This window comes from Erythrolamprus reginae, chromosome 2 (genome assembly GCF_031021105.1).
Source record: "Erythrolamprus reginae isolate rEryReg1 chromosome 2, rEryReg1.hap1, whole genome shotgun sequence".
Classification (NCBI taxonomy): Eukaryota; Metazoa; Chordata; class Lepidosauria; order Squamata; family Dipsadidae; genus Erythrolamprus; species Erythrolamprus reginae.
In genome coordinates, this window is record NC_091951.1 from 227,730,693 (window position 1) to 227,755,817 (window position 25,125).

The 25,125-nt window shown below is 45.8% G+C and overlaps 1 protein-coding gene and 2 long non-coding RNA genes across 9 annotated transcripts in view; 1 reads left to right on the forward strand and 2 right to left on the reverse strand.

Annotated features, from left to right (window-relative positions):
- LOC139162116 (low-density lipoprotein receptor-related protein 8-like) overlaps window positions 1–4,272 on the reverse strand; it is a 67,489-nt gene extending 63,217 nt beyond the window's left edge. For all 3 annotated transcript variants that reach the window (XM_070742160.1, XM_070742162.1, XM_070742161.1), the window contains exons 1-8: window positions 4,210–4,272; window positions 4,004–4,071; window positions 3,798–3,861; window positions 3,671–3,705; window positions 3,423–3,462; window positions 3,082–3,156; window positions 2,758–2,844; window positions 2,388–2,433 (exon numbers count right to left, since the gene is read on the reverse strand). In XM_070742160.1, coding sequence (XP_070598261.1) covers window positions 2,407–2,433; window positions 2,758–2,844; window positions 3,082–3,156; window positions 3,423–3,462; window positions 3,671–3,705; window positions 3,798–3,861; window positions 4,004–4,065 — 390 coding nt within the window. In that variant the 5' untranslated portion in view covers window positions 4,066–4,071; window positions 4,210–4,272 and the 3' untranslated portion in view covers window positions 2,388–2,406. The remainder of the gene's footprint in view (window positions 1–2,387; window positions 2,434–2,757; window positions 2,845–3,081; window positions 3,157–3,422; window positions 3,463–3,670; window positions 3,706–3,797; window positions 3,862–4,003; window positions 4,072–4,209) is intronic.
- A 1,555-nt stretch (window positions 4,273–5,827) lies between these two features.
- The window catches only part of LOC139162126 (uncharacterized), a 36,340-nt gene continuing 17,042 nt past the window's right edge, over window positions 5,828–25,125 (reverse strand). For 2 of the 5 annotated variants that reach the window (XR_011558253.1, XR_011558252.1), the window contains exons 5-6: window positions 23,689–23,911; window positions 6,651–7,100 (exon numbers count right to left, since the gene is read on the reverse strand). This is a non-coding gene — a long non-coding RNA (uncharacterized lncRNA). Of the gene's footprint in view, window positions 5,877–6,650; window positions 7,101–23,688; window positions 23,912–25,125 lie in introns of those variants that run through there. The other 3 variants (XR_011558256.1, XR_011558254.1, XR_011558255.1) reach the window with 2 other exon arrangements.
- On the forward strand, window positions 16,126–24,719 carry LOC139162130 (uncharacterized). The gene is made up of 3 exons (XR_011558259.1): window positions 16,126–16,283; window positions 16,412–16,605; window positions 20,652–24,719. It is a non-coding gene; the product is annotated as an uncharacterized lncRNA (long non-coding RNA).

Below are 25,125 nucleotides of genomic sequence, written 5' to 3' on the forward strand. Positions count from 1 at the left end.
GATTGTCTATTTCATTAGGTTAAGAGTTGCTCTGTTTGCTCGTAACAGTGCATATGATGCAGTATTTGGTTTATTTAATCATTACTTAAGTCATTCCCCATTTAAACCCCCTGGCAATACCTGGAACAGATACATCATCTTGGGGACTATCATCATTTTTAATTTTCTTATTTTAGCCAATCTCCTTAACCTTTTCTCTTTCCAGGTCCTCATCTGTTTTAACATTCTCCTCCATATCTGTCTATAATTAAACTCCACAATTTTTCCTGGATTACTCAATAACCAAATCCCAAATATTTCATTTTCTTTAGTCCCAACTTCAACCCTGATTCCTTAGAAACATAAAAGATTGAGGGCAGCAAAAGACCTCATGGTCCATCTAGTCTGCCCTTACACTATTTCCTATATTTTATCTTACAATGGATATATGTTTATCCCAGGCATGTTTAAATTCAGTTACTGTGGATTTACCAACCACGTCTGCTGGAAGTTTGTTCCAAGCATCTACTACTCTTTCAGTAAAATAATATTTTCTCACGTTGCTTTTGATCCTTCCCCCAACTAACCTCAGATTGTGTCCCCTTGTTCTTGTGTTCACTTTCCTATTAAAACACTTCCCTCCTGAACCTTATTTAACCCTTTAACATATTTAAATGTTTCTATCATGTCCCCCCTTTTCCTTATGTCCTCCAGACTATACAGATTGAGTTCATTAAGTCTTTCCTGATACGTTTTATACTTAAGACCTTCCACCATTCTTGTAGCCCGTTTTTGGACCCGTTCAATTTTATCAGTATCTTTTTGTAGGTGAGGTCTCCAGAACTGAACATAGTATTCCAAATGTGGTCTCACCAGGGGATATAAGGGGATCATAATCTCCCTCTTCCTGCTTGTTATACCTCTAGCTATGCAGCCAAGCATTCTACTTTCTTTCCCTACCACCTGACTGCACTGTTCACCCATTTTGAGACTGTCAGAAATCACTACCCCTAAATCCTTCTCTTCTGAAGTTTTTGCTAACACAGAACTGCCAATATAATACTCAGACTGAGGATTCCTTTTCCTTCTTGATTTCTATCTGCTCTCTCCCATTTAACAGACTTCTGGGAGTCCACATGTACCATATTTTTCAGAGTATAAGATGCACTGGAATATAAGATGCATCTTAGTTTTGGGCGAGGAAAATAAGGGGGGAAATCTGCATCTACCAGGTATTCATCTGGCTAGCATCCTTGATCTGATCAGCTTCAGCACATTATTTCATCCCCTAGTTAGGGCTGGAAAAATCCTTCTTTAGGGAGAGTAACAATGAAAAAGATCTGGGAAGATCGTTAGCACCGCTTTAGGGCTGGGGGGGAAAAGCTCCCCCCCCCCAAAAAAAGCTACATTCAGAGTATCAGGCTCTTTTAGGAAGGAAAAAAGTGCATCTTATTCTCTGAAACATTGGAACATCATCTTTCGGCTGTGGAGAGGAGGGTGTTTGCCCAGGTTCACCTGATGCACCAGTTACAGCCCTACCTGGACAGCGAGTCATTGCTCACAGTCACTCATGCCCTCATCACCTCGAGGTTCGATTACTGCAACGCTCTCTACATGAGACTACCTTTGAAAAGTGTTGGGAAAATTCAGATCGTGCAGAACGCAGCCGCAAGGGCCATCGTGGGGCTTCCAAGATTCGCCCACGTTTCCTCAACACTCCGTGGCTTGCATTGGCTGCCAATCAGTTTCCGGTCACAATTCAAAGTGTTGGTCATGACCTTTAAAGCCCTACATGGCATTGGACCAGATTACCTCTGTAACTGCCTGCTACCGCACGAATCCCAGCGACCACAGAGTTGGTCTTCTCCACAGAAATATGCAGAAAACTAAACCGTAAAAATGGAAGACACCACTACAGTAGTAGAAAGCAGAAGAAACTACTCAGACCCAAGATTCTTCAGCAGACATAGACCTAAAGATCTAGAATCTGTGGGAATTAGCCTTGTTTCACAAGATAATATTCTCCTTCTTGCCAGGTGTTTCTCCCAGCTCGTTATTGACCAAAACAATATTTTTGCAGTTCCACTGCTATCTCCTAAGTCACATTGCCGCCACCATCTCCTACTTCCTACTTTGTTGTCATTCCGGAATTGAGGTGATGAGTGATATTAATGTGCCATGGATAATATAAAACAGCTTTCTGCCTTCCTTCTGTAATAAGGATTCCTTAGAGAGGTCAAACTGTTAATAGTGGCTGTACCAGCTTTTAACTGACGTTAGGCTAACTCAGCAAGGTGAGAGAGAGAATAGCGTTTCCACCCATTCTGGGTCCTGCCCATCCCTGTGTAGCCCAGTCTCCTAGAGTTCCACATTCCCTGCAGGCTTTTCACAGCCACCTATCAACTCACCTCTGGAGGTTCATATAGATTATTTTTCCTCCTTCTGTTGCAGCTCCTGGGGAAGGAAGGAAAGGCTGTTATTAGTACCAGTTTGCTCTTTCTGTACTTGCCCTCTGCTCTTCCCACGTCGCATATTCGACTCCTTCCTATCTGAGGGGCTCATCTTCTGGCATTGTTTTGATGCTTTTCTTGGGGTTTTCTTACTAAGGATACTGGAGAAGGCTGCCATTTCCTTCTCCAGTAGACCACATTGTGCCACCATCCCCCCACTAGGACCTGTCTGATTGGGTGGCCCTGCACAGCATAGCTCATTGCTTCATTGAGCTTCGCAAGGCAAAACATTGATCCCTGAAGAGGGTAAAAGGGGTAAAATACATACCTCTAATTCCTGGAGGAGGCACTCCAAGCTGTCCGGGGTGTCCTCCTCCAGGCTGGCCAAACCGGCCAAACTGTCCTGGGAAGAATCCTGTGGACGACAATGATCACATTCTCCATTAAGGACACCAGTCCCTGCTGATTTGTGGCAAAGGAGCCATTGGCACCAGAGCTTGGGGGCATGTGGCTAACCTAAGTACTTTCTCCCAAGGGCCGGGTGTCCCCCTGCTCCGCTGCCCAGAGCGCTCCAGCACAGCTCAGTCAGGTGAGGAGAACTAACTAGGGGGACACCACCCCTCCCCAACTGAGAAGACTTTGTCTTACTTACCCAAGGACTGGAGGATCTCTCCCATGAGGCCAGGTCCAGGCTGCTCCCTGACCTCACTTCAGTGGACATTGCATCCTGCAAATGAAGATACGGAGGCTAAATCCTAAACTTTCTGCATCCCAGTAAGATTGAGAAAGGAGAGGGTGCATCAGGCCCTATGGGCCAACAGCAAGCCTTAAGGTTAGGGCGATGCCTTCAGTCCTGATGGGAGGGGGAGAAAGTTTTTGCAAGCCTTAAGCTTAGAAGGATATCTACCATAATTACTCCCCCTCCCATCAGGAGTCAAGGCATCGCCGAAACCCTAACGCTCACCCTCTGCCCCCCTACCAAAGGTTTCTTACCTCCGAGGGCTCTCGACCCCAGATTGTATGGATCGTCACTCTGGGGGAAGAAAACAAAGGGGACAAAGATCAAAAGCAGCCATGGCCCATTTTGCAAAAGTGGCCATGTGGAGGCTCCCAGAGCCCTTCCAGCTGGCCTGCCAAGGGGTTTGGCCTGCCAGTGGGGCTGCCCTGTGTCACCTGTCCTATGACACAAGCAGCAGCAGCAGAAGCAGAGACGCCTCCCCTCTGCACGTTTTTTTACCTACCCTGAACCCTGGCTGGTTTGTCCATCCTGTGGGTTCTGAAATGAGAAGGCAAATATATCTATTGGCATAATTTCTTGGCAGGATGTCTGCCATTACAGTGGGTAGGGGGTCTTACCAGTGGCCTTACCAGTTCCTCAGTGGACTCCACAATAGGGGAGAGCCCTGGAGTCCACTTGCTGGGTATGTCCATCCTGGGGAGAGAACGAAGGGCCTGAGTCATTCTTCCGTTGGCCAAAGTAGAGGCAGAGGGTAGAGATGCCTCCCCTCTTGTAAACCTTACTCCTAGCCACCTTCTTGGGGGCTTCAGAGTCCCTCAACTGAGAGGACACTCACCCCACGAAGGGCAGGTCCCTGCCGGACTTTATTCCACTGGGGGTCCTGGCAGCCCCAGCCATCGACACCTGCAAGTAAAAAAAATCCAAAGAGCTCTTCTTCAGTTTTCTAGGCTGGCCTAGTTCCCCCCAGCGGGATTTCCACCCTTCCCCCACCCAGATTTGAGGAATGGCCACCCACTGGCCACGTTGCGGTACCGTACTTACCCCAGGAAATATCTCATCTCCTCCTCCTCCTCCTCCTCTTCCTCCTCCTCCTCCTCCTCCTCCTCCTCCTCCTCCTCCTCCTCTTCCTCCTCCTCCTCTTCCTCCTCCTCCTCCTCCTCCTCTTCCTCCTCCTCCTCCTCCTCCTTCAGTGCTGCCCAAAAGAAGAAGGTGGCATGTCAAAAACATCCATCTCTAGCTGAGCCTCTCCTTTCTCAGCCTGGCCTGTCAGCCTGCCCATCTTTTTGCCCCTGAAGGCCCCTCTGCATGAAAGCCATTTTGGGGAGAGGATCTTACAGACTCTGCAGACCTCCAGTGGTGCCTAGAGATGGGCAGCAACCACCACGGGGTGGAAGGCCGTTCTACCAATAAAAATGAATCTGCGTGCACAGCTTCAGCTGACCAGCGTCAGTCACTTCCGGGATTACAGATCCGGTAATCCTGGAAGTGACTTTACATTTTTAAATTTTAATTTAATTTTTATTTTTTTCAAAAAAAGATATCGACATGCTCTGGGAGTGATTGACGAGCCAGCAGTTTGCTGTTTTGCTGGTTCTACAATCAACCTGCCCACTTCGTCTCTCCCTATATAGAGAGTGGAGGTCTCACAGAATCGTCTATGGGGAAGCTTTGATTGTGGTGGTTCCTATCGTAGCTCAGAGCGAATAAAGCGTTTCGCTTCTCTGGGCACGTGGACAAAGAAGCTTCTCCCACCGCCCAGAGAAAGGAAAGGCTTTATTCACTCTGGGCAGTACAGAGCGAATAAAGTCCAGGCTACAGGCTGCTTTGTGCATGCCCAACAGCGAGGAAGCAAGCAGCAGGGAGAAAGGGAAGGGCTAGGCAGGAAACATAATATTGAATTTGGTTTACTTATTGTCTGACAATTGCATTAATAGGAAGACAAAAGTACCCGGTTCTAGAGCTCCCAGGGCACTTTCCTCCCCCCCCCCATTATCTTTCACGGGAGGGAATTTTTTTTAAAAAAAACTATTAGGGAGGAAAAGATAATGTGCTCCTTGTATTCCGATTAGCATAAGCCTATGAAACTTGTCTGTCAGAAATAATTCATTTCATCCCTTCCTGAAACCCAACCTTCATCAGTTTGAAGAAATCATATAGAACAGTGATGGCAAACCACAAAATCCATATGTCACCATGGGGCCTGGGTTGTTTCCATTCACAAACGGGATTTTGGAGGTGCAGGCCTAGACTCCTGGTAAGGAGTGCATGTCCCTTTCCTCCACTTGTTTTTCCCAACATGTAACTTTGGTTTTCATCCTGACCATCTGCCCCCTCACGCAATGCCCTTAGGACAGTGGTTCCCAACCTTTCTTTCACCATACCCCACCTAAGCATCTCTAAAATTGTGACCCCCCTGACATATAATTGTTACTATTCAAAAGTGAACTCCTCAGCCAAAGGAAGCCTAAAAGGCCATTAACTTGGTTTAAACAAGGTTCCAATCGCTCCCATTAAAAATCAAATTGCCCCCCTGTAGGGCGTGGGCCCCACGTTGGGAACCATGGCCTTAGTAAAAATTTTGGCTGCCCTATCCTAGTGTTGTCCCACCATGGACAGGGTTTAAGGAGAATGGGGAGGTGGTACCTGGCAAGCTCTTCATTGCCTCCTCCTACACAACAGCAGAATATCCGGAAAAATTTCCAAACTCTCTGTGAAAAAAAATAGACATGTTAGAAGAGTTGGGAAGCATGAACTTCCTCCCCTACTGCCAGATTCCTCCCATTTGAGATATCAACACTTACCCTCCAGCACGTTCTGACCGCCATTCTCCTACTTTCCCCCAGTCAGAATGCTCTGGGCAGGGGCTTTTCAGGGCAGCTGACAATCTGGTTCCCTTGGCAACAGGTAACCAATGGCCATTGTCTACACTAGGAGAGCAGCTCACCTGGGTCTAGGGGAGGCCAGTGGCTGACACACACACACACACACACACACACACACACACACACACACACATAAAGCAACTTCATTTGAGCCAAAGGTTGAAAGGTCTTTATTGGGTTCATGCTAGAATTGTGGCGCACCTAGGTTTGAAGACAAAATTTGCTTTAGAGCACGCGAGTTGATTGCATACTATATGTCTACAGTTTTTAAAAAACAGCACATTTCCCTAAAATTGCTGCCTTCAGTTAGCTGTAGGTTGATCCTGGGGGAGGGGGTGGGGGAGATTTGGTTTAAGGCATTGTAGCTAGGTGTTGCACAAATGCTGTAGAGCAGGGGTATCAAATTCATATCATCACGGCACTGCCACATGATATATTGGGACTTTCCCCCCTCTTTCCAGCTCAAGGTCTGTGAGTTTGACAGCCTTGCTCTAGAGCAGTGTTTCCCAACCTTGGCATCTTGAAGAGATCTGGACTTCAACTCCCAGAATTCCCCAGCCAGTGAATGCTGGCTGGGGAATTCTGGGAGTTGAAGTCCAGATCTCTTCAAGTTGCCAAGGTTGGGAAACACTGCTCTAGACTAGAGCATTCTTTTCCTTTGAATCCAAAGCATTGTACAATCTTAATTCACATGCCAGGCTGAATAATTACATAGTTTGGAGAAGAGGTTAATTAGTGTTGAATACTAACATATTCCCTTGATTTCTAGATAACACCAATGCATGTTTACCTGGAGTGTGCAGCCACATTTGTCTTTTGTCACCAGTTCATTCCAAAGGCTACAAATGCGCCTGTCCAACGGATACTTTTCTCCTACCTTCTGGTGAATGTGGAGGTAGGTCTATAATTCTTGGATGCAACTGGAAGACTATAAGTCCCTGGAAGATTGGTGGAAACTCTCTTGACCTTTTAAGTATTAGTTTTGAGATTTGTACAAGCCTCATATTTTAGACGTCAGCTGTTGTGATGCAGATATTAAATATACTTTAACTGTTAAACAGAGAAGAGATAGATTTATTTATTTAATGATTTGATTTGATTTGATTTGATTTGATTTGTATGCCGCTCCTCTCCATGGACTCGGGGCGGCTAGCAACAGTGATAAAAAACAGCATGTAACAATCCAATACTAAAACAACTAAAAACCCTTATTATAAAACCAAACATACAAACATACCATGCATAAATTGTAGAAGCCTAGAGGGAAAGAATATCTCAGTTCCCCCATGCCTGACAGCAGAGGTGGGTTTTAAGGAGCTTACGAAAGGCAAGGAAGGTGGGCGCTATTCTAATCTCTGGGGGGAGTTGGTTCCAGAGGGCCGGGGCCACCACAGAGAAGGCTCTTCCCCTGGGTCCTGCCAAATGACATTGTTTAGTTGACGGGACTCGGATTAATGATGGTTTGGGTAGGCACCTATCATATCCAATTGCAGTTTTGATCCCCTGAGCCTGCTTTGTCCTCCATTATCTTAATACAGTATATCAAAATCCAATGGCAATAAGGTTAGTAGCTAGTCCTTGCCAGCTGTCATAAGACTTAAAGCAGACCTTTAAACAAATACAAATAAACAGCTAGAATATGTTTATCCATGTATTAATTTCTTTTGACAAAACAATTTTCAAGTCCTCTGAAGAATAGCTTATAACTAGAAACCAGGCCATTATGTGTACAGTGATCCCCCGGTTATTGCGTCCCCGACCATTGCGAACAGGGTAATTTGCGATTTTTCAACCCGGAAGTAAACAACACCATCTGCGCATGCGTGCCCTTTTTCTTTCTATGGCCACGCATGCGTAGATGGTGGAGTTTGCCGGGCAGATCAGCTGCTGGGCGGCTTCCCTGGGTCTTCCCCTCTTGCCGGGGTTTCCCCTTTGCGTGGGCGGCGGGGAAACCCCAGCCCCGCTTCCCAGCTGAGTGGCGCGAGCAACGGCGTGGGCGGGCGAAGGGCGGGCGGCGCTGGCTTCCCCTCAGGAGACGCGCCTGAGTGGCCTTTTTGCTGTTCCTATGCGGGGGAAAGGCCGCTAGCCGGCTTTCGGAGCTCCTCCGGCGTCACCCGGCTTCTGGTAGAAGCCTTCTCTCTTTTTTTTCTTGCGGCGAGCCCGAGCCGTTCCTCTCTCGACCGCAGCCGAGCTTCCCTCGGCCCCCTTTGGCCCCATCGCCTCCTCCCCGCCTGCGAGACTCTTCTTCTCCGGCTTTCGGAGCTCCTCCGCCGTCACCCGGCTTCTGGCAAAAGCCTTCTCTCTTTTTTTTCGTGCGCTTGGCGAGGAAAAGCAGGCGGGGAGGAGGCGACGGGGCCAAAGGGGGCCGAGGGAAGCTCGGCTGCGGTCAAGAGAGGAACGGCTTGGGCTCGCCGCAAGAAAAAAAAGAGAGAAGGCTTCTACCAGAAGCCGGGTGATGCCGGAGGAGCTCCGAAAGCACGAGCGGCGGCCGGACGAGCGGCGGCCGCACCAGCAGCGGCGGCACGAGCGGCGGCGGCACCGCCGGTGAGGGAAGCCAAGCCGGCCAGGCTCAGCGGATCAAGCCCGGCTCCTCTCGGCCCAGCATCCTGGGCCAAGCGTCTGCCTTCCGTCACTGAGCCTGGCTCGCCTGGAAGATCGTAGCGCGCGTTGGCTGCAGCGGCGGGGGAAGCCAAGCCGGCAGCAATGTCGCCGCCGCTGCAGCCAACGCGCGCTACGATCTTCCGGGCGAGCCAGGCTCAGTGACGGAAGGCAGCCGCTTGGCCCAGGATGCTGGGCTGAGAGGAGCCGGGCTTGATCCGCTGAGCCTGGCTGGCCCGGAAGATGGCAGCGCGTGTTGCCTGCGCCGATGAGGGAAGCCAAGCCGGCCAGGCTCAGCGGATCAAGCCCGGCTCCTCTCTGCCCAGCATCCCGGGCCAAGCGGCTGCCTTCCGTCACTGAGCCTGGCTCGCCCGGAAGATCGTAGCGCGCGTTGGCTGCAGCGGCGGGGGAAGCCAAGCCGGCAGCAATGTCGCCGCCGCTGCAGCCAACGCGCGCTACGATCTTCCGGGCGAGCCAGGCTCAGTGACGGAAGGCAGCCGCTTGGCCCGGGATGCTGGGCCGAGAGGAGCCGTGCTTGATCCGCTGAGCCTGGCTGGCCCGGAAGATGGCAGCACGTGTTGCCTGCGCCAGGGCGAACTTCTGCGCTTGGCTTGAGGGCTCAGTTGGGAAGGCGCGCGGGTGTTTTAAAACGTCCCCGCCGACATGGGGGGCTCGCTAGCACCCCCCCGAACCCCCAACCCGGGTTAGGGGGGTGCTAGCGAGCCCCCCATGTCGGCGGCGACGTTTTAAAACACCCGCGCCGCCCCCAATCTTCGGCTCCTCGCTAGCGCTGCAGAAGTAAAAACACCATCTGCACATGCGCAGATGGTGTTTTTACTTCCGCAGCGCTACTTCGCGAAAACCTGCTCGTTGAGGGGGGTCCTGGAACGGAACCCTCGCAACGAGCGGGGGATCACTGTATTGTCTCCATTCAAGGAAGCACTAATGTCAGCTATTGATATAGGAAGCCTAAAGCTACTGTGATTCTTAGGTGCAATGTTAAGTGGCTGTTCTTGGTGCTTGAATGAGTGGTGAAGTTAGTATCCAGAGTGATAATTCTTCATATGTGTACTTTGACAGAATTGAGAGTTGTGAGTAAAGGTAATAACATTGATGTGGTGGTGCATCTTGGCACAAATGATTTGTCCCAGAGAAATGTCAATGTAGTAAAAAGAGATTTTCAATGTCTAAGTGTGGAGCTGGGTAAAATAGCAGATTCAGTGACTTTCTCAGAGGTGTTACCGGTTTGTGGCCAAGAGGATAAAACAACGTGTATCATAGAGTTTAATGTGTGGTTAAAGCAGTGGTGTAAAGCTGAAGGTTTTGGCTATGTAAGTCATGATGTCAGTAGGTGGTCTAATAGGGAGTTGTTTAAGAGGGATGGTTTGCATCCATCATACAGAGGTACCCAGGTACTCGGTGAGGAATTCAGAACTTTTTTGGACAGGCATTTAAACTAGGTAAAGGGGACAGAGAAGTAACTGATGTGGGTGATTTCTGTCCCCGACCAATGAGGATAAAGCAGTTTTTGGAAGCTTATGAAAAGGGAGCTGCAAATAAAATAGATGTAGTTGTTGATGATAAGGGGCAAACTAATAATGAAAATAATGTTCTTCGTGTAATGTGCACGAATGCTCGAAGCTTGAGCAACAAGCTCTGTGAATTAATGGCCATAATATCTAGAGATAATTTGGACCTGGTTGCCATAACTGAGACATGGTTTAAGGATTCTAATGAATGGGAAATATCCACACCATGATATACACTGTATAGGAAGGATAGAATAGAGAGAAGGGGAGGTGGAGTAGCCATTTATGTTAAAGAAACTCTAAAAACAACACTAATTCAAAATACATGTCAAGATCTAGTGACCCTCTGGATTTGCATGCAAAATAAAGACGGTTCTGTCATTAGAATTGGGGTGATCTATAGGCCTCCAGGGCAATCTGAGGAATATGACAACAAGATGGTGGATGAAATTACCCAAATGGCAGTAAAGGGAGATATTGTGGTTATGGGTGATTTCAACATGCCTGATGTTGACTGGAATATCCCCAGTGCCCTTACAAGCAAAAGTAAGAATATAGTAGAGGCCTTTACAGGAGCAGCTCTGGCACAGCTGGTTAAGACACCAACTAGAGGGGAGAATATTCTAGATTTAGTTTTTACGAATGGGAATTGGGTTTCAGATGTCAAGGTGGGAGAAAATTTAGGTTGCAGTGACCATCTATGTTTGTGGTTTGATGTAAAAACTCATTGTGAGCAATCCTATAATGCAAACAAAGTATTGGATTTCAGAAAAACAAATTTTAATGCAATGGGGGAATATTTAGATAATGAATTAAAGGGGAGGGATAAAATGGCAGGAGCGAGCACCCAGTGGACTGTATTTAAAAAGGCCATCTTAAAAGCCACTGGACTGTATGTAAGACAAATAACTAAAGGTAAAAGGAAGAAGAAACCGCTATGGTTTAGCAATGATGTAAGGACTATAGTCAATGAAAAAAAGGCTGCCTATAGGAGGTATAAAGAGTCTGGAAGTATAGCTGATAGGGAGGTGTATAAAATGAGACAGAAGGAGGCGAAACAGATAATATATGCTGCTAAAGCCTCAAAAGAGGAAGAAATTGCCAAATCTCTAAAGAAGGGGGATAAAACCTTCTTCAGATATATTAGTGATAAGAAGAAGAAAAACTGCGGCATCACGAAGCTTAGTACCGGGAAAAATACATGCATTAATGGGAATAAGGAGATCGCTGACCATTTCAATAGCTACTTCTGTTCAGTTTTCTCAAAAGACACCTTACAAAATAATACTATAGAGGGATATAGCATTGCCTCCAACTGTACGGATTCAGCTCCAGTGATCTTAGAAGCCGATGTCTTAGAAGAACTTGAACGATTAAAGATAAATAAGGCAATGGGTCCAGATGGCATCCACCCCAGAGTTCTTAAAGAACTCAGATCTGTCATTGCTACCCCCCTGACTGATTTGTTTAACCAATCCTTGTTAACAGGAGATGTTCCTGAGGATTGGAGAATGGCAAGTGTTGTGCCTATCCACAAGAAGGGCAGTAGAGAAGAAGCTGGTAACTACAGGCCAGTTAGCTTGACATCAGTTGTCGTTAAAATGATGGAGACTCTACTGAAAAAGAGGATAAATCAGCACCTAAAAAACAATAACTTATTGGACCCAAATCAGCATGGCTTTACTGAAGGCAAATCATGTCAGACTAATCTCATTGATTTCTTTGACTATGTCACAAAGGTGTTGGATGAAGGTGGTGCCGTGGATATTGCCTACCTGGACTTCAGCAAAGCCTTTGATACGGTTCCACATAAAGAGCTGATAGATAAATTAGTGAAGATTGGACTTAATCCCTGGATAGTTCAATGGATTTGCAGCTGGCTGAAGCATAGACACCAGAGGGTTGTTGTGAATGGCGAGTATTCTGAGCAGAGTCAGGTTACAAGCGGTGTGCCACAAGGGTCTGTTCTGGGTCCTATTCTTTTTAATATGTTTGTGAGTGACATAGGGGAAGGTCTGGTAGGGAAGGTTTGCCTATTTGCCGATGACTCTAAAGTGTGCAATAGGGTTGATATTACTGGAGGCGTCGGCAATATGGTAAATGATTTAGCTTTACTAGATAAATGGTCAAAGCAATGGAAACTGCAGTTTAATGTTTCCAAATGTAAAATAATGCACTTGGGGAAAAGGAATCCTCAATCTGACTATTGTATTGGCAGTTCTGTGTTAGCAAATACTGTACTTCAAAAGAAAAGGATTTAGGCGTAGTGATTTCTGACAGTCTCAAAATGGGTGAACAGTGCAGTCAGGCAGTAGGGAAAGCAAGTAGGATGCTTGGCTGCATAGCTAGAGGTATAACAAGCAGGAAGAGGGAGATTATGATCCCGCTATATAGAATGCTGGTGAGACCACATTTGGAATACTGTGTTCAGTTCTGGAGACCTCACCTACAAAAAGATATTGACAAAATTGAACGGGTCCAAAAACGGGCTACAAGAATGGTGGAAGGTCTTAAGTATAAAACGTATCAGGAAAGACTTAATGAACTCAATCTGTATAGTCTGGAGGACAGAAGGAAAAGGGGGGACATGATCGAAACATTTAAATATATTAAAGGGTTAAATAAGGTCCAGGAGGGAAGTGTTTTTAATAGGAAAGTGAACACAAGAACAAGGGGACACAATCTGAGGTTAGTTGGGGGAAAGATCAAAAGCAACATGAGAAAATATTATTTTACTGAAAGAGTAGTAGATCCTTGGAACAAACTTCCAGCAGACGTGGTAGATAAATCCACAGTAACTGAATTTAAACATGCCTGGGATAAACATATATCCATCCTAAGATAAAATACAGAAAATAGTATAAGGGCAGACTAGATGGACCATGGGGTCTTTTTCTGCCGTCAGACTTCTATGTTTCTATGTTTCTATGTATTCTACCGACCATGAAATTTTCCAAGTGCATATTGGACCAGAAGGCGTAGTTCAGGAGCAACAACCCCTGATACCTGAATGGCCAGAAATAATCTATTTTCAGGACATGGATTGGAAAAGAGGATTCCTCTACTGGATTGATGATAAAGGAGAACTGATGCGCTACAATATAGCAACCAAGACAAAATTAATAATTCCTACAAACTCACCAGGTGAAACACCATCTCAATGTCTTTTTGTAGTGTGGTCACCAAAACTGGACACACTACTCTAGGTGTAGTCTACCCAAGGCTTTGTAGAGTGGTATTATACTTTTGTATCTATACTGTTTGTTTTAATATTTCCTATGAATGAAACATTTTTAGGGCAAAGAAGAAAATATAGCCTCCTTATTAGGAATTTAATTGAAGAATTAAAAAAATCAAAATAGGCATAAAAACTTTGAACTAAACACACAGACATTATCTCCCACTGGCAGGATTGGAATATGGAGACTTGGAGTAGGAATCATTGCACTGTAGAATAGTAATTGTAGAGAGAAACCTGAGACCATATTGGTCCCAAGCACCACAGTCCTTATCATTGAGCCAGACTTGAAAATTACAGAAAGGTTCTATTTAAGATATCTACAAATAACTGTTAGACTCTAAAATGATTTGGAGGTGAGGGTGTCAAGACCTATTCCAGTTTTAGATGAAACAAAGGAAAGGGCAGCAGCAGGGGTGAAATTCAGTAGGTTTTGACAGGTTCTAGAGAACCCGGTAATGGAAACTTTGAATAGTTTGGAGAACCAGCAAATACCATCTGGCTAGCCGCAGTGTGGGGAGGGACTGGAGATTTTGCAATGTCCTTCCCCTGCCATGCCCACCAAGCCCCATTTTGAATTCATTCATTCATTCATTCATTCATTCATTCATTCATTCATTCATTCATTCATTCATTCATTCATTGGATTTGTATGCAGCCCTCTCTGGGGACTCGGGAAAGCTCACAACATATCAATACAGTGTTCCCTCAATTTTCGCGGGGGATGCGTTCCAAGACCGCCCGCGAAAGTCGAATTTCCGCGAAGTAGAGATGCGGAAGTAAATACACCATTTTTGGCTATGGACAGTATCACAAGCCATCCCTTAACACTTTAAACCCCTAAATTACCATTTCCCATTCCCTTAACAATTTAGTCACCATTATTACTGGTATTCACCATTGAATAAGACACTTAGTAATCCTGATATTTATAAACATAATTATTTATTAACAATAATTATTTTTTTTGTTATTTATTTGCAAAAATTATTAGTTTGGCGATGATGTATGACGTCATTGGGTGGGAAAAACCGTGGTATAGAAAAAAAATCGCGAAGTATTTTTTTATTAATATTTTTTTAAAAACCGTGGTATAGGCTATTTGCGAAGTTCGAACCCGTGAAAATTGAGGGAACACCGTATAACAATACATCTAAAAATCCTTCTTTTCTTATTCTCTATACCCCCTTCCTTGACTCTAATTCCCCTCAACATGTTTTTCTCTTTTCTCTGTCTATTCTTTACTCTTGTTTTTTCCCTCAACTCTTCTCTACTTCTTTCCTTACTATCAAAAATTCCTCAAACAATACCTGATGTTTATTATATAGACTACAAATGTTATGAGATACAATCTAATTATTGTTGCATTACCCTGTCTTACCTTTGCTTTTTCTATTTTTGTAAAGCTCAATAAAGATTATTTTATAAAAATCCAATTAATACGTCTACAAAGACTTTAAAAAAACCTCTAATATAATTTAAAAAAACATTCATCGCTATTCACCCAGGTCAGCAGTTAATATGCATAGTACATTTGGTTTTAATCTATTCATTCTGTCCTTAGATAAACTAAATGAAAATAATTCTGAATGCTTGTTATGTTGAACCCCCAACTTCCAACCAAACACAGCTGGCTTTTGTCCCTAAAGTGGGACTAGAATTTACAGTTTCCCTCTTTCTATCATGATGCCTTAAAACTGCTACACCAAACATTCTAGCAGCGGCAATGGAGCGTGTAGTCTCACTCCATTGCCGCCGGTCTTGCATGCGACATGCATGCACAACCTAAGCGATTCTGGCAGCTAAAATCAGTGGGGTTTTGCTTCCAGGCGTGCGCAGAATTTTTGCTGCCAGAAGAACGTCTACGCACGAGATTACGGTTGCTGCACATGCGCAGCATCCAGAATCTCACACCGGCACCTAGAGCGGCAGCTGGCGAAAGCACCCTGCCTGACCTCCAGCCACATGCCTGCTCTCACACACCGCAGGAGAGATATGCCTGTGGCACAGGACAGCACAGAGCAGGCCACGTGGCCAGAGCTCGGGGCCACCCGGCCTGGTCCCCAGGCCATGCTCTCAGCGCCCCTGCAGGTTGTCACACACCGGAGCAAGGTAAGGGCTGGGCTGGCAGCTCGCAGTGTGGCATGGCTTGGCTTGGGCATTTTTGGTAGGGACAGGAATGATGGCCCACCCCTGGTGCTACGTGATGCCCATTTGTTAATTCTTATCAATATACTTATTAACTTTGCAGCGTCCTGAGCTCTTCAAGATGCCTCAACGCGAGCAGAGGGGTGGAGCCAGCTGCGGAGCCGAATGGACGGTGAGGAGGAGAGCTCCGGTTATTCCTCCACTTTTGAGGTGTTCGATCGGTCCTTCTTCGACCACAGACTACATGAGGAGGTATCTGACCAGTGGGGAGCCCTGTTAGCCGGTTTTCTTTTCGGGCAGGGGTCTGAGATGGCGGATCATGAATTTCCCGAAAGAAGATCGTGCAATATGGCGGCCTGAGGGACTCCCGGCTGGAGATTCCTATACTGATACTGGCGAGGCGATTGTACAGAACGGAAAGGTGTGACCTCAAATTTCTACGCAACTGCCGAGACAGAAACTTGATCCCCAAATGCTGCCAACTAAAATTCCATTCTAAAACCCCATCTGAAATAACCGAGAAACTCGGTGTCTAACTTTAAATCTTTATTCTCTGCAGGAGACTAACTAGACGCGGATACACTTTCACTCAGACGCGAGCTAGAGAGAAGCGCGTAAGACCGGAGGCACTTTCCTTTTATACTGTTTCACCCGGCAACAAGCGACGCCTGACAGCTCTACAAAGATTGGCGCCAAACCGTAGCAGCCAATGAGAAGCAGGTAAACAACTTCTAATACAAACAGTGAATTCTGCTTAACAACTCTACTTTTAGACTTTACCCAGCTACAGAATATTGTGGAATCTTCTGGTCATAACACCCCTCCCCCTTCTGGATGGATTTTTACAGGTTTTATTCGGACAAGCAAGTAATGAAGTCTTCGAGCCGAGCAGGCTTCCTGGGGGTGCGTTCTGACCGGCGTGGTTCGTTCAGGACCTGGACATCTACGGAGGACGAAGGTTCTTCTGGTCCTGCAGGTGAAGAACTTCCCCGGCTGGAGCATGGTGGAGCTGGGGCAGCGCTGGAATGGTCACTAAACCCAGGTAAGTCCCAATCTATTTGTTTCTGGGCACGGCTGGGTCTGGTATAACTCCCTGTGGGGAGTGAAGCATTAGAAACCCCATTACTAGTGTCAGCCATATTCCCTCTGATACTGGCTGTTTCCAGTCTCCCCCTGACATGGTCTATGTGCCTCTTCCAGAGGCGTCCATCATCCAGTTTGACCATATATGTTTTAGGACCTGTTTGCTCAGTCACTATCCCAGTCTCCCACTGTTTGCCCCTGTCAAAATTTTTTACATACACCTTTTGTCCCACAAACATTGACCTTTCAGGGGTTGTTACATACTCTGGCTTCATCTTAACATAAGAGGGGTGCAGCCTATCTAAAGGAGACCTCAATCTCCTTCCCATGAGTAGTTCAGCTAGGCTTCTATTGGTAGTTAGGCTCGGTGTTATGTGCTGAGTTAATAGGAAGGTGTCCAGTCTTTCTTGTATCTCCCCTGGAGATGACCTTTTTATGGCCTCTTTGGCCACACGAACATATCTTTCTGCCATACCATTAGCCCAGGCTGCGTGGGGTGAGACCAAGGCATGTCTTACTCCCAATTGGGCTACGAACAGCTCCAGCTGTCTAGAGGTGAATTGGGGTCCATTATCCGAAACCAGGACATCTGGACACCCATGGGTTGCAAACAACCTCCTTAAGACTTGTATAATTGTGGAAGATGTGGTGGACCCTAACAATATAACATCCAACCATTTGGAGTATGCATCCACCACTATCAAAAACATATTGGTGCCCACCGGTCCGGCCAGATCTATATGTACCCTTGACCAGGGCCCTTGGGGTGTGTCCCACTGTGCAGGGGTGGTTTTAGGGGGATTTGGCCTTGTGTCCTGACAAGGGCTACATGCGGCCACCCAATCTTCAATTCCCTTGTCTAATCCTGGCCACCATAGATACCCTCTGGCCAAAGCTTTCATCCTGACCACCCCAGGGTGCCCCTGGTGCAGCATGTTCATGACTTGAGGCCTCAGTGCAGTGGGTATAACCACCCTGTCACCCCACAAAATACAATCCTGCATCACAGAGAGTTCCAGCCTCTTGGTTTTAAAATCCAGCACTGAGTGGTCTTTACCATTTGGTGGCCACCCTTTCAATATGTATTGGAGGACTTTTCCCAACACCAGGTCCTTTTTAGTTTCAATGGCCACCTCTTTGGCAGTAATAAGGGATGGTGTACCTAAATCAATGAGGAGGACATCTCCTGCAGGGGCAGGGTCCTCCACCCTTTGCCCTAATGGACAGCGACTAAGACCATCAGCATGATTAATCATTGAACCCCCCTTAAGTACAAGGATGTAATCATACCCTGACAAAAAAATAGTCCAACGGGACATGTGGGGGGACATAAAAGGTGGAGTTGGCCGCCCGGTGGCTAACAGCCCTAACAAGGGTTTATGGTCAGTGACCAGTTGGAATGGTCTCCCCAATAAGTAGTTGTGAAACTTTTTCACCCCAGCTACCAATGCGAGTGCCTCTCTATCTATCTGGGCATAATTACGTTCTGTCAGGGACAACGTCCTTGAAAAGTATGCCACTGGGGCTTCCTGGCCATTTGGCAATATGTGGGCCAGGACCTCTCCCACCCCATACGGGGATACATCGCATGTAAGCCTAAGTGGCAACGTGGAACTATATTGTACCACGACACTTTGTGAGGTCAAGAGGTCTTTGATATTATTAAAAGCCTGTTGTTCTGTCTCACCCCATCTCCATGGCGCTCCCTTGTGGAGAAGTCGATGAAGCGGCTCAGCTGCTGAGGCTTTCTGTTTCAGAAAAACAGAGTAAAAATTTAATAGCCCCAAAAATGCTTGCAGCTCTGTTCTAGAGGTGGGGGCAGGGGCATCCTTAATGGCTCTGATTTTCTCCTCAGTGGGGTGTATGCCTGCTTCATCTATCCTAAACCCCAGGAAGTCCACTGAGGAAGTTCCCCACACACACTTTTCTGGCTTTAGCCTTAATCCTTTAGCTTGTAACCTAGCCAGAACCTGTCGAATTCTACAGTGCAGTTGGTCTGGAGTGTCCCCTGATATTAAAATATCGTCAAAGTAGGGGACCACCCCCCTAATTCCCCAGAGCAATCGTTCCATGATTCGCTGGAATATACCCGGGGCGACACTTATGCCAAATTGCAGTCGAGTACATTTAAAGGCCCCCCTGTGTGTCACAATTGTTTGCGCCAGGGCTGTGGCATCATCCACTGGCAACTGCTGGAATGCCTGTGCAAGGTCCAGCCTCGCAAAAATTTTCCCAGACCCCAGGGTATGCAGCAACTGCTGCACAACAGGTATCGGATAGGAGTTGTGCTGTAACGCCTTATTCAAGGTAGATTTATAATCCGCAGAAACTCTCAGAGATCCATCAGGCTTCAGGGGGGTGACAATAGAGGTCTCCCAGGGGGCATGTTCGACAGGAACCAAAATACCCTGAGCCTGAAGTTTCTGCAATTGGGCATCCAATTTATCCATTAGGGGCAGTGGTACCCTGCGAGGTTTTAACCGGAAGGGCGGGACAGCAGGATCCAAAGAAAAAGAAATGGGTGGCCCCTTATAGGTACCCAAACCCTGTTTAAAAACCTCCGGAAATTCCTGGACAAAATCAGGCTCCTTCAAACAAGTCACTTTGTGAAGACCAGTGACAGCTAACCCCAAAGGAACCATCCAATCAAGTCCCAAAAGGGAATGATTCGCCCCCTCAATAACTAGAATAGGCAACATACAATGTACATTTCTAAAAGTTATAGGCACCCTAGTGCTTCCCAAAACCCGGATTGGGTGTCCCTGGAAGTCTTTAATAGCAATGTCCAGCGGCTTTAGCGAGTCCAGGGACAACGAAGGCACATACAGTCTCAGTTTATGCCACGGCATTAAAGTAAATTTAGAGCCTGTGTCCAGCTCCATGTGGCATGGTTGATGATTCAACATGAGAGGGACAATAATCTTATTAGGGGCTGGCGGGTAGGTGCCACAGTCCGTGGATGTGCGGTTACCTTGGTTACCGTCCCTCAAAGTGTTGCTCCCCGGTCTCCAGTTCCCTCTTCCTTGTTGTCTGAATGGTCGGTAGACTCAATGAGATGGAAAGGTGGGCAGCAGGTCTTGATTGAAGGGGGTGTCGTCAGGCAGGATGGCTCGGCAGATGGCGGCAATGTGGCCACGTTTGTCGCAGCGGCGGCAGAAAGCATCCTTAAAGGGACATCTCGAGTGGGCATGCTGACCACGACATCCGGCACAGGCTTGGAAGGATGGACGAGGTTGTCTGGTTGGCGGTACCCGTAGCTGGCAGCAGTGGTCTTCATATGGGTCGAACTCAGAAGTACTGTAGTCGTGTTGATGGTTGGCGGGGGCGCAAGGTGCCTCAGCGATCTTAAAAACTGTGGCCAGCTTGTCGTTTGACTTAAGGTCAGCTGCAGCAGCTTCAGCGACTTCCGCGGTTTGAGCTGCCTTAATCACATCTTGTAGTGACGAGTCGTCAGCTGCCAGCAGTTTATTCCGGATAGAAACATTTCTCATGCCAAATATAATGGCATCAGTTAACCTAGCCTCAGGATTGTCAAACTGACACTTGGCTAAAATAGTCCTGAAGCGAGTGGCAAACTGGTTAATAGATTCCCACTCAGCTTGAGCCATCCAGGAGAACTGGTGCCTGAAAACCCTGGCAGGTTTCGTTGGCTTAAAATGAGCTGCCAACTTAGCCATCAAAGTGTCCCATGGAACCGAATTTGCAGGTTCTGGGTCCGTCAAGGTCTCTGCCAGGTCAAAAATTTGAGTCCCGCAGTAGTTCAGAAATAAAGCCCTTTTACGGCCGTTGTCAGCATCTTTCATGCCGGCGGCTTCCAAGAAAATTTCAAATTTAGCCATATAGGCTGTCCAAGTTGACCTCTCAGGGTCAAATAATTCAGGCGGCTGATGATCAAAGGGGTCGCCATAATGATTTTTTCCGTAAAAAAAATCGCCTCTAGATCCTCGTCGCCAGTGAAATAACCGAGAAACACGATGGCTAACTTTAAATCTTTATTCTCTGCAGGAGACTAACTAGACGCGGATACACTTTCACTCAGACGCGAGCTAGAGAGAAGCGCGTAAGACCGGAGGCACTTTCCTTTTATACTGTTTCACCCGGCAACAAGCGACGCCTGACAGCTCTACAAAGATTGGCGCCAAACCGTAGCAGCCAATGAGAAGCAGGCAAACAACTTCTAATACAAACAGTGAATTCTACTTAACAACTCTACTTTTAGACTTTACCCAGCTACAGAATATTGTGGAATCTTCTGGTCATAACACCATCCACTGAACGGATCCTGAAAAGAACTGAATTAGCCGTTATCAGAAATGAACTCCACAGGAAAAGATTCCTAGTAGACCAAACCAACAAAGACCTACTCACTCTTCATCTCAAACTTAGCAACAGAATCCACCCAATACTCTGGGACCAATCTAAACAACTAGCCCTCTGGAGAGCTGAAACAGAAACCTCCCTCAATACAGACATACACACCAAGAAACTCCACAATTTGGAAAAACACCAGAAATCCAAACCCTTTCCACAGCAACTCATGAAGAATACAGTACATAATTTACCGTACATGACCCTCACCACAGCAGAAACCAACGTCCTCTCCAAAGGATTCAACTTTGCAGTCGCCCCCAAACGCATCACCACTGAAAACATCATATGCGGAGTTGAAGCCACTCTAACCAAAATCAACCAAGATGAAGCCAACAAAATCAGACTTGAAGTCACCAATGTCCTCTGCTCCAGCATTCCACCCCGAAGCAACTTACATAAAGATGAACAAAAAGCACTCACCAACTTGAGGAAAGACAATAACATAATCATCCTCCCAGCAGACAAAGGCAAAGCCACTGTGGTGATGAACACATCTGACTACCAAGACAAGCTATCCAACCTACTCCAAGACTCCGCTTACAAACCTCTAAGTACAGATCCTACCACCTACCTGGAAAAAACCACCAAATCCAAAATAAAAGCTTCTCCCATCAGTGAAGAAATCCAGCAAAGAATCATCCCCAGAGAAAAATCATCCAGATGCCCCAAGCTCTATGGCCTCCCCAAGATACACAAAGAAGGAACACCACTCAGACCCATAGTCAGCTCCATAGGCTCACCCCTACAGAATCTTGCCAAATTTCTTGCCAAACAACTCTAGCCCTATGCAGAATCCATCATGTCTCATGTACAAAACTCATTCCAATTCACAGAAATCATAAAGGAACAAAACCTACAACCCAGCGACCTTCTCGTAAGCTTCGATGTCATATCTCTCTTCACCCAAGTGCCTATCAAATAAGCCCTGACAGCCATCCAAAACAAATACAACCCCCCGAAGCACATCTTAGATCTGACCAACCACTGCCTGATGAATACATACTTCATCCACAATGGACAAAGATACAAAGAGATAGAAGGAGCCCCCATGGGATCACCCCTGTCACCCATCATCGCAAACTTATACATGGAATATTTTGAAACCAACACCTTGGACAAATCTGAACACAAACCCAAACTCTGGCTTAGATATGTAGATGATACCTTCGTAATTTGGCCACATGGGAAAGAAAAACTGGACAGCTTTCTCACACATCTCAACAGCCTACACCCCAAAATACAATTCACCATGGAAATAGAAACCAACAACAAACTTCCCTTCCTGGATGTCCTAATCTATAAAAAACCCAATGGCTTCCTAGGACATACCATCTACCAGAAGAAGACACACACCAACCACTACCTGAACGCAAAATCCCACCACCAACCTGCACAGATCAATTCCGTAGCCAAGACCCTCATTTCCAGAACCAAACGCCTAGCCGACAAAGACCACCTGGAACCTGAATTACACAGTCTCACAAATGTATTAATTTCCAATGGATTCCAAAGAGAGGCAATCAACAACTTAATCCATAAAGAGACACCCCCCAAGAACCAAGACACAGAACAGGACAATGGTATCGCCCTCCTCCCTTACATCAAAGGCACCACAGATAAAATCAGTAAAATTCTCCGCAAACATAACATCAAGACAGCCTTTGGTACAGATTAAAAAATAGCCAACATCCTAAGAAACCCGAAAGACAATACCCAGCTAGAAAACCAGGGAGTTTATCAAATACCATGTAAAATCTGCCCAGCCACATATATTGGACAAACTAACAGGAGAGTAAATGCACGTGTTGCAGAACATAAGAATGCATTAAAGAAAAAAGAAAAGACCTCCTCCCTTTTCCAACACTTCAAAACTACAGGACATGAAATTGATTTTGACAGTACTAAATTAATTTCCAAAACAGAACACTACAGGAAAAGAATAATCATGGAAGCCATCGAGATAGAAAAACATCCCCAAAATATGAACAAGCGGGATGATACCTCCCGCCTACCAGACATCTGGAAACCAGCCCTCAAACGTAACCCAGCCATAAAAACTGAAACTAGACTCAGAACACACATTGCAATACAATCAAGCAGCCTGCAAGCTCCAACTACTCAGGATATCACACCTAATCAACAACCATTAACTAATCAGCATACTTCAGCTCCATCAACGACCCAAGATGTTACCCCACTGACTCACCAGGAAGTTTCTACACAGCAGGCAATTGCTGAGCCATCAAACCACACCCAGTCACCAGTATTTATAGAAGGATGGCAGCTCAGGTCTCGCAGTGTTCGCCTTAGTACAAGGACAGAAACACCAGCCTGAAGATGATGAGTGTGACCTTGTCGAAACGTCACCAGAAATTTCCAAATCCTACACGGGAAGAAACCCGAATATACCAAGACCGTCATACCTGTACCCGTGAAAATCTACGAAAACATATATACACATATATATATATATACTCTTTGACCTCCCCACATCTTCCTGATTATCTTTTAATCAAATCACCACTATGCCGTAATTCTCCCCAAGCAAGTTATTACAATTGCTTATGAATTCCTACAGTGTATCCCAGAAACACCCCTGGGGGAAGTGAATGTCAATTATTTTTCTTACTAGCTCAGCCCTGCTTATGGCTTGCCAAAGAGATCAACTTACTTAGTGACTGCTGTAGCTCATGCAGGACTGTGAATGAAGAAATCGAGGCATTCAGCAGTATGCCAACACCAGGTGTGGAGCGAGATGCATAATACAAGTGTGTTACAGTGCTCCAGAAGAACAGATTTTCAAATACAGCGAGTCCTAAGGGATCCTGATTTTTCAGCATTGTATCAGGGAAAGTATATTTTCCAGAACCATCTACCTTTACTGTTTCGATGGACTAAAAAAACCCAAAAAGCAATATGAGAACAATATTCAGACTTGCAGAACTATCACTAATTGTTTTAATTAAATAGCCATGCTTTCTGATAACCCAAGGCAATTCTCTATGGCACATTTTGCTCAAATTCTCCAGATCATGTGGTTTATACATTGTGGCCCTCTATATCTAAATGGTCTCTTTATTTATGTTATTTCAGGTTTGCTTGGTTTGTTTGGTTATTTCAGGTTTGTTTGGTTAAGGAATTTTAGGTATTCATTTTGGTTCAGCCAATTGTACCACTTGTCCCAGATTTTATGAAATTCAGATTCATCCTTATCTTGAAGTGCCAATGACAATCTAGTAATTTCCATGCACTTTAGTACTTTGATTATAATGTTTAACATTGATGAGATTGACTCCTTTTTCCAATTTTGTCCATAGAGTATTCTAGCAGCTGTTGTGACATGTAAGATTATATACCTATCCTCTTTCTTAAAATTCTCCCTAGACGCCCAAGAGCAGGGGTAGGCAAAGTTGGCTCTTCTATGACTTGTGGACTTCAACTCCCAGAATTCCTGAACCAATCATGCTAGCACAGGAATTCTGGGAGTTGGAGTCCACATGTCATAGAAGAGCCAATTTTGCCTACCCCTGCCCAAGAGGAAAAGCTCAGGTTTTAAGAAAACAGTTTGTGATATAGAATAGAATAGAATAGAATAGAATAGAATTTTATTGGCCAAGTGTGATTGGACACACAAGGAATTTGTCTTGGTGCATATGCTCTCAGCGTACATAAAATAAAATATACATTTGTCAAGAATCGTGTGGTACAACACTTAATGATTGTCATAGGGGTCAAATAAGCAATGAAGAAGCAATATTAATAAAATCTTAGGATATAAGCACCAAGTTACAGTCATACAGCCAACATGGGAGGAAATGGGTGGGAGGAATGATGAGAAAAACTAGTAGCTCAATACAGTTTTTAATTTTTAACCAATAGGTTTTGGCCCTGAGGCAGGTTCACCATAGGTGGTAGTAGGTACCAATCTCTTTTCTATATTTCCAGCAGACTGCTGAAAGATTTGGGAACATTTTAGCAAGCTATGCTGGTGGAAGGTGCCTACAATATTACGTTTAATTGAAGAACATAAACACATTTTTGGGATTTGTTTTCATAAATCACAAGGGGGAGGGAGGGGGAGGGAGAGAGAGAGATGCAAACTATAGGT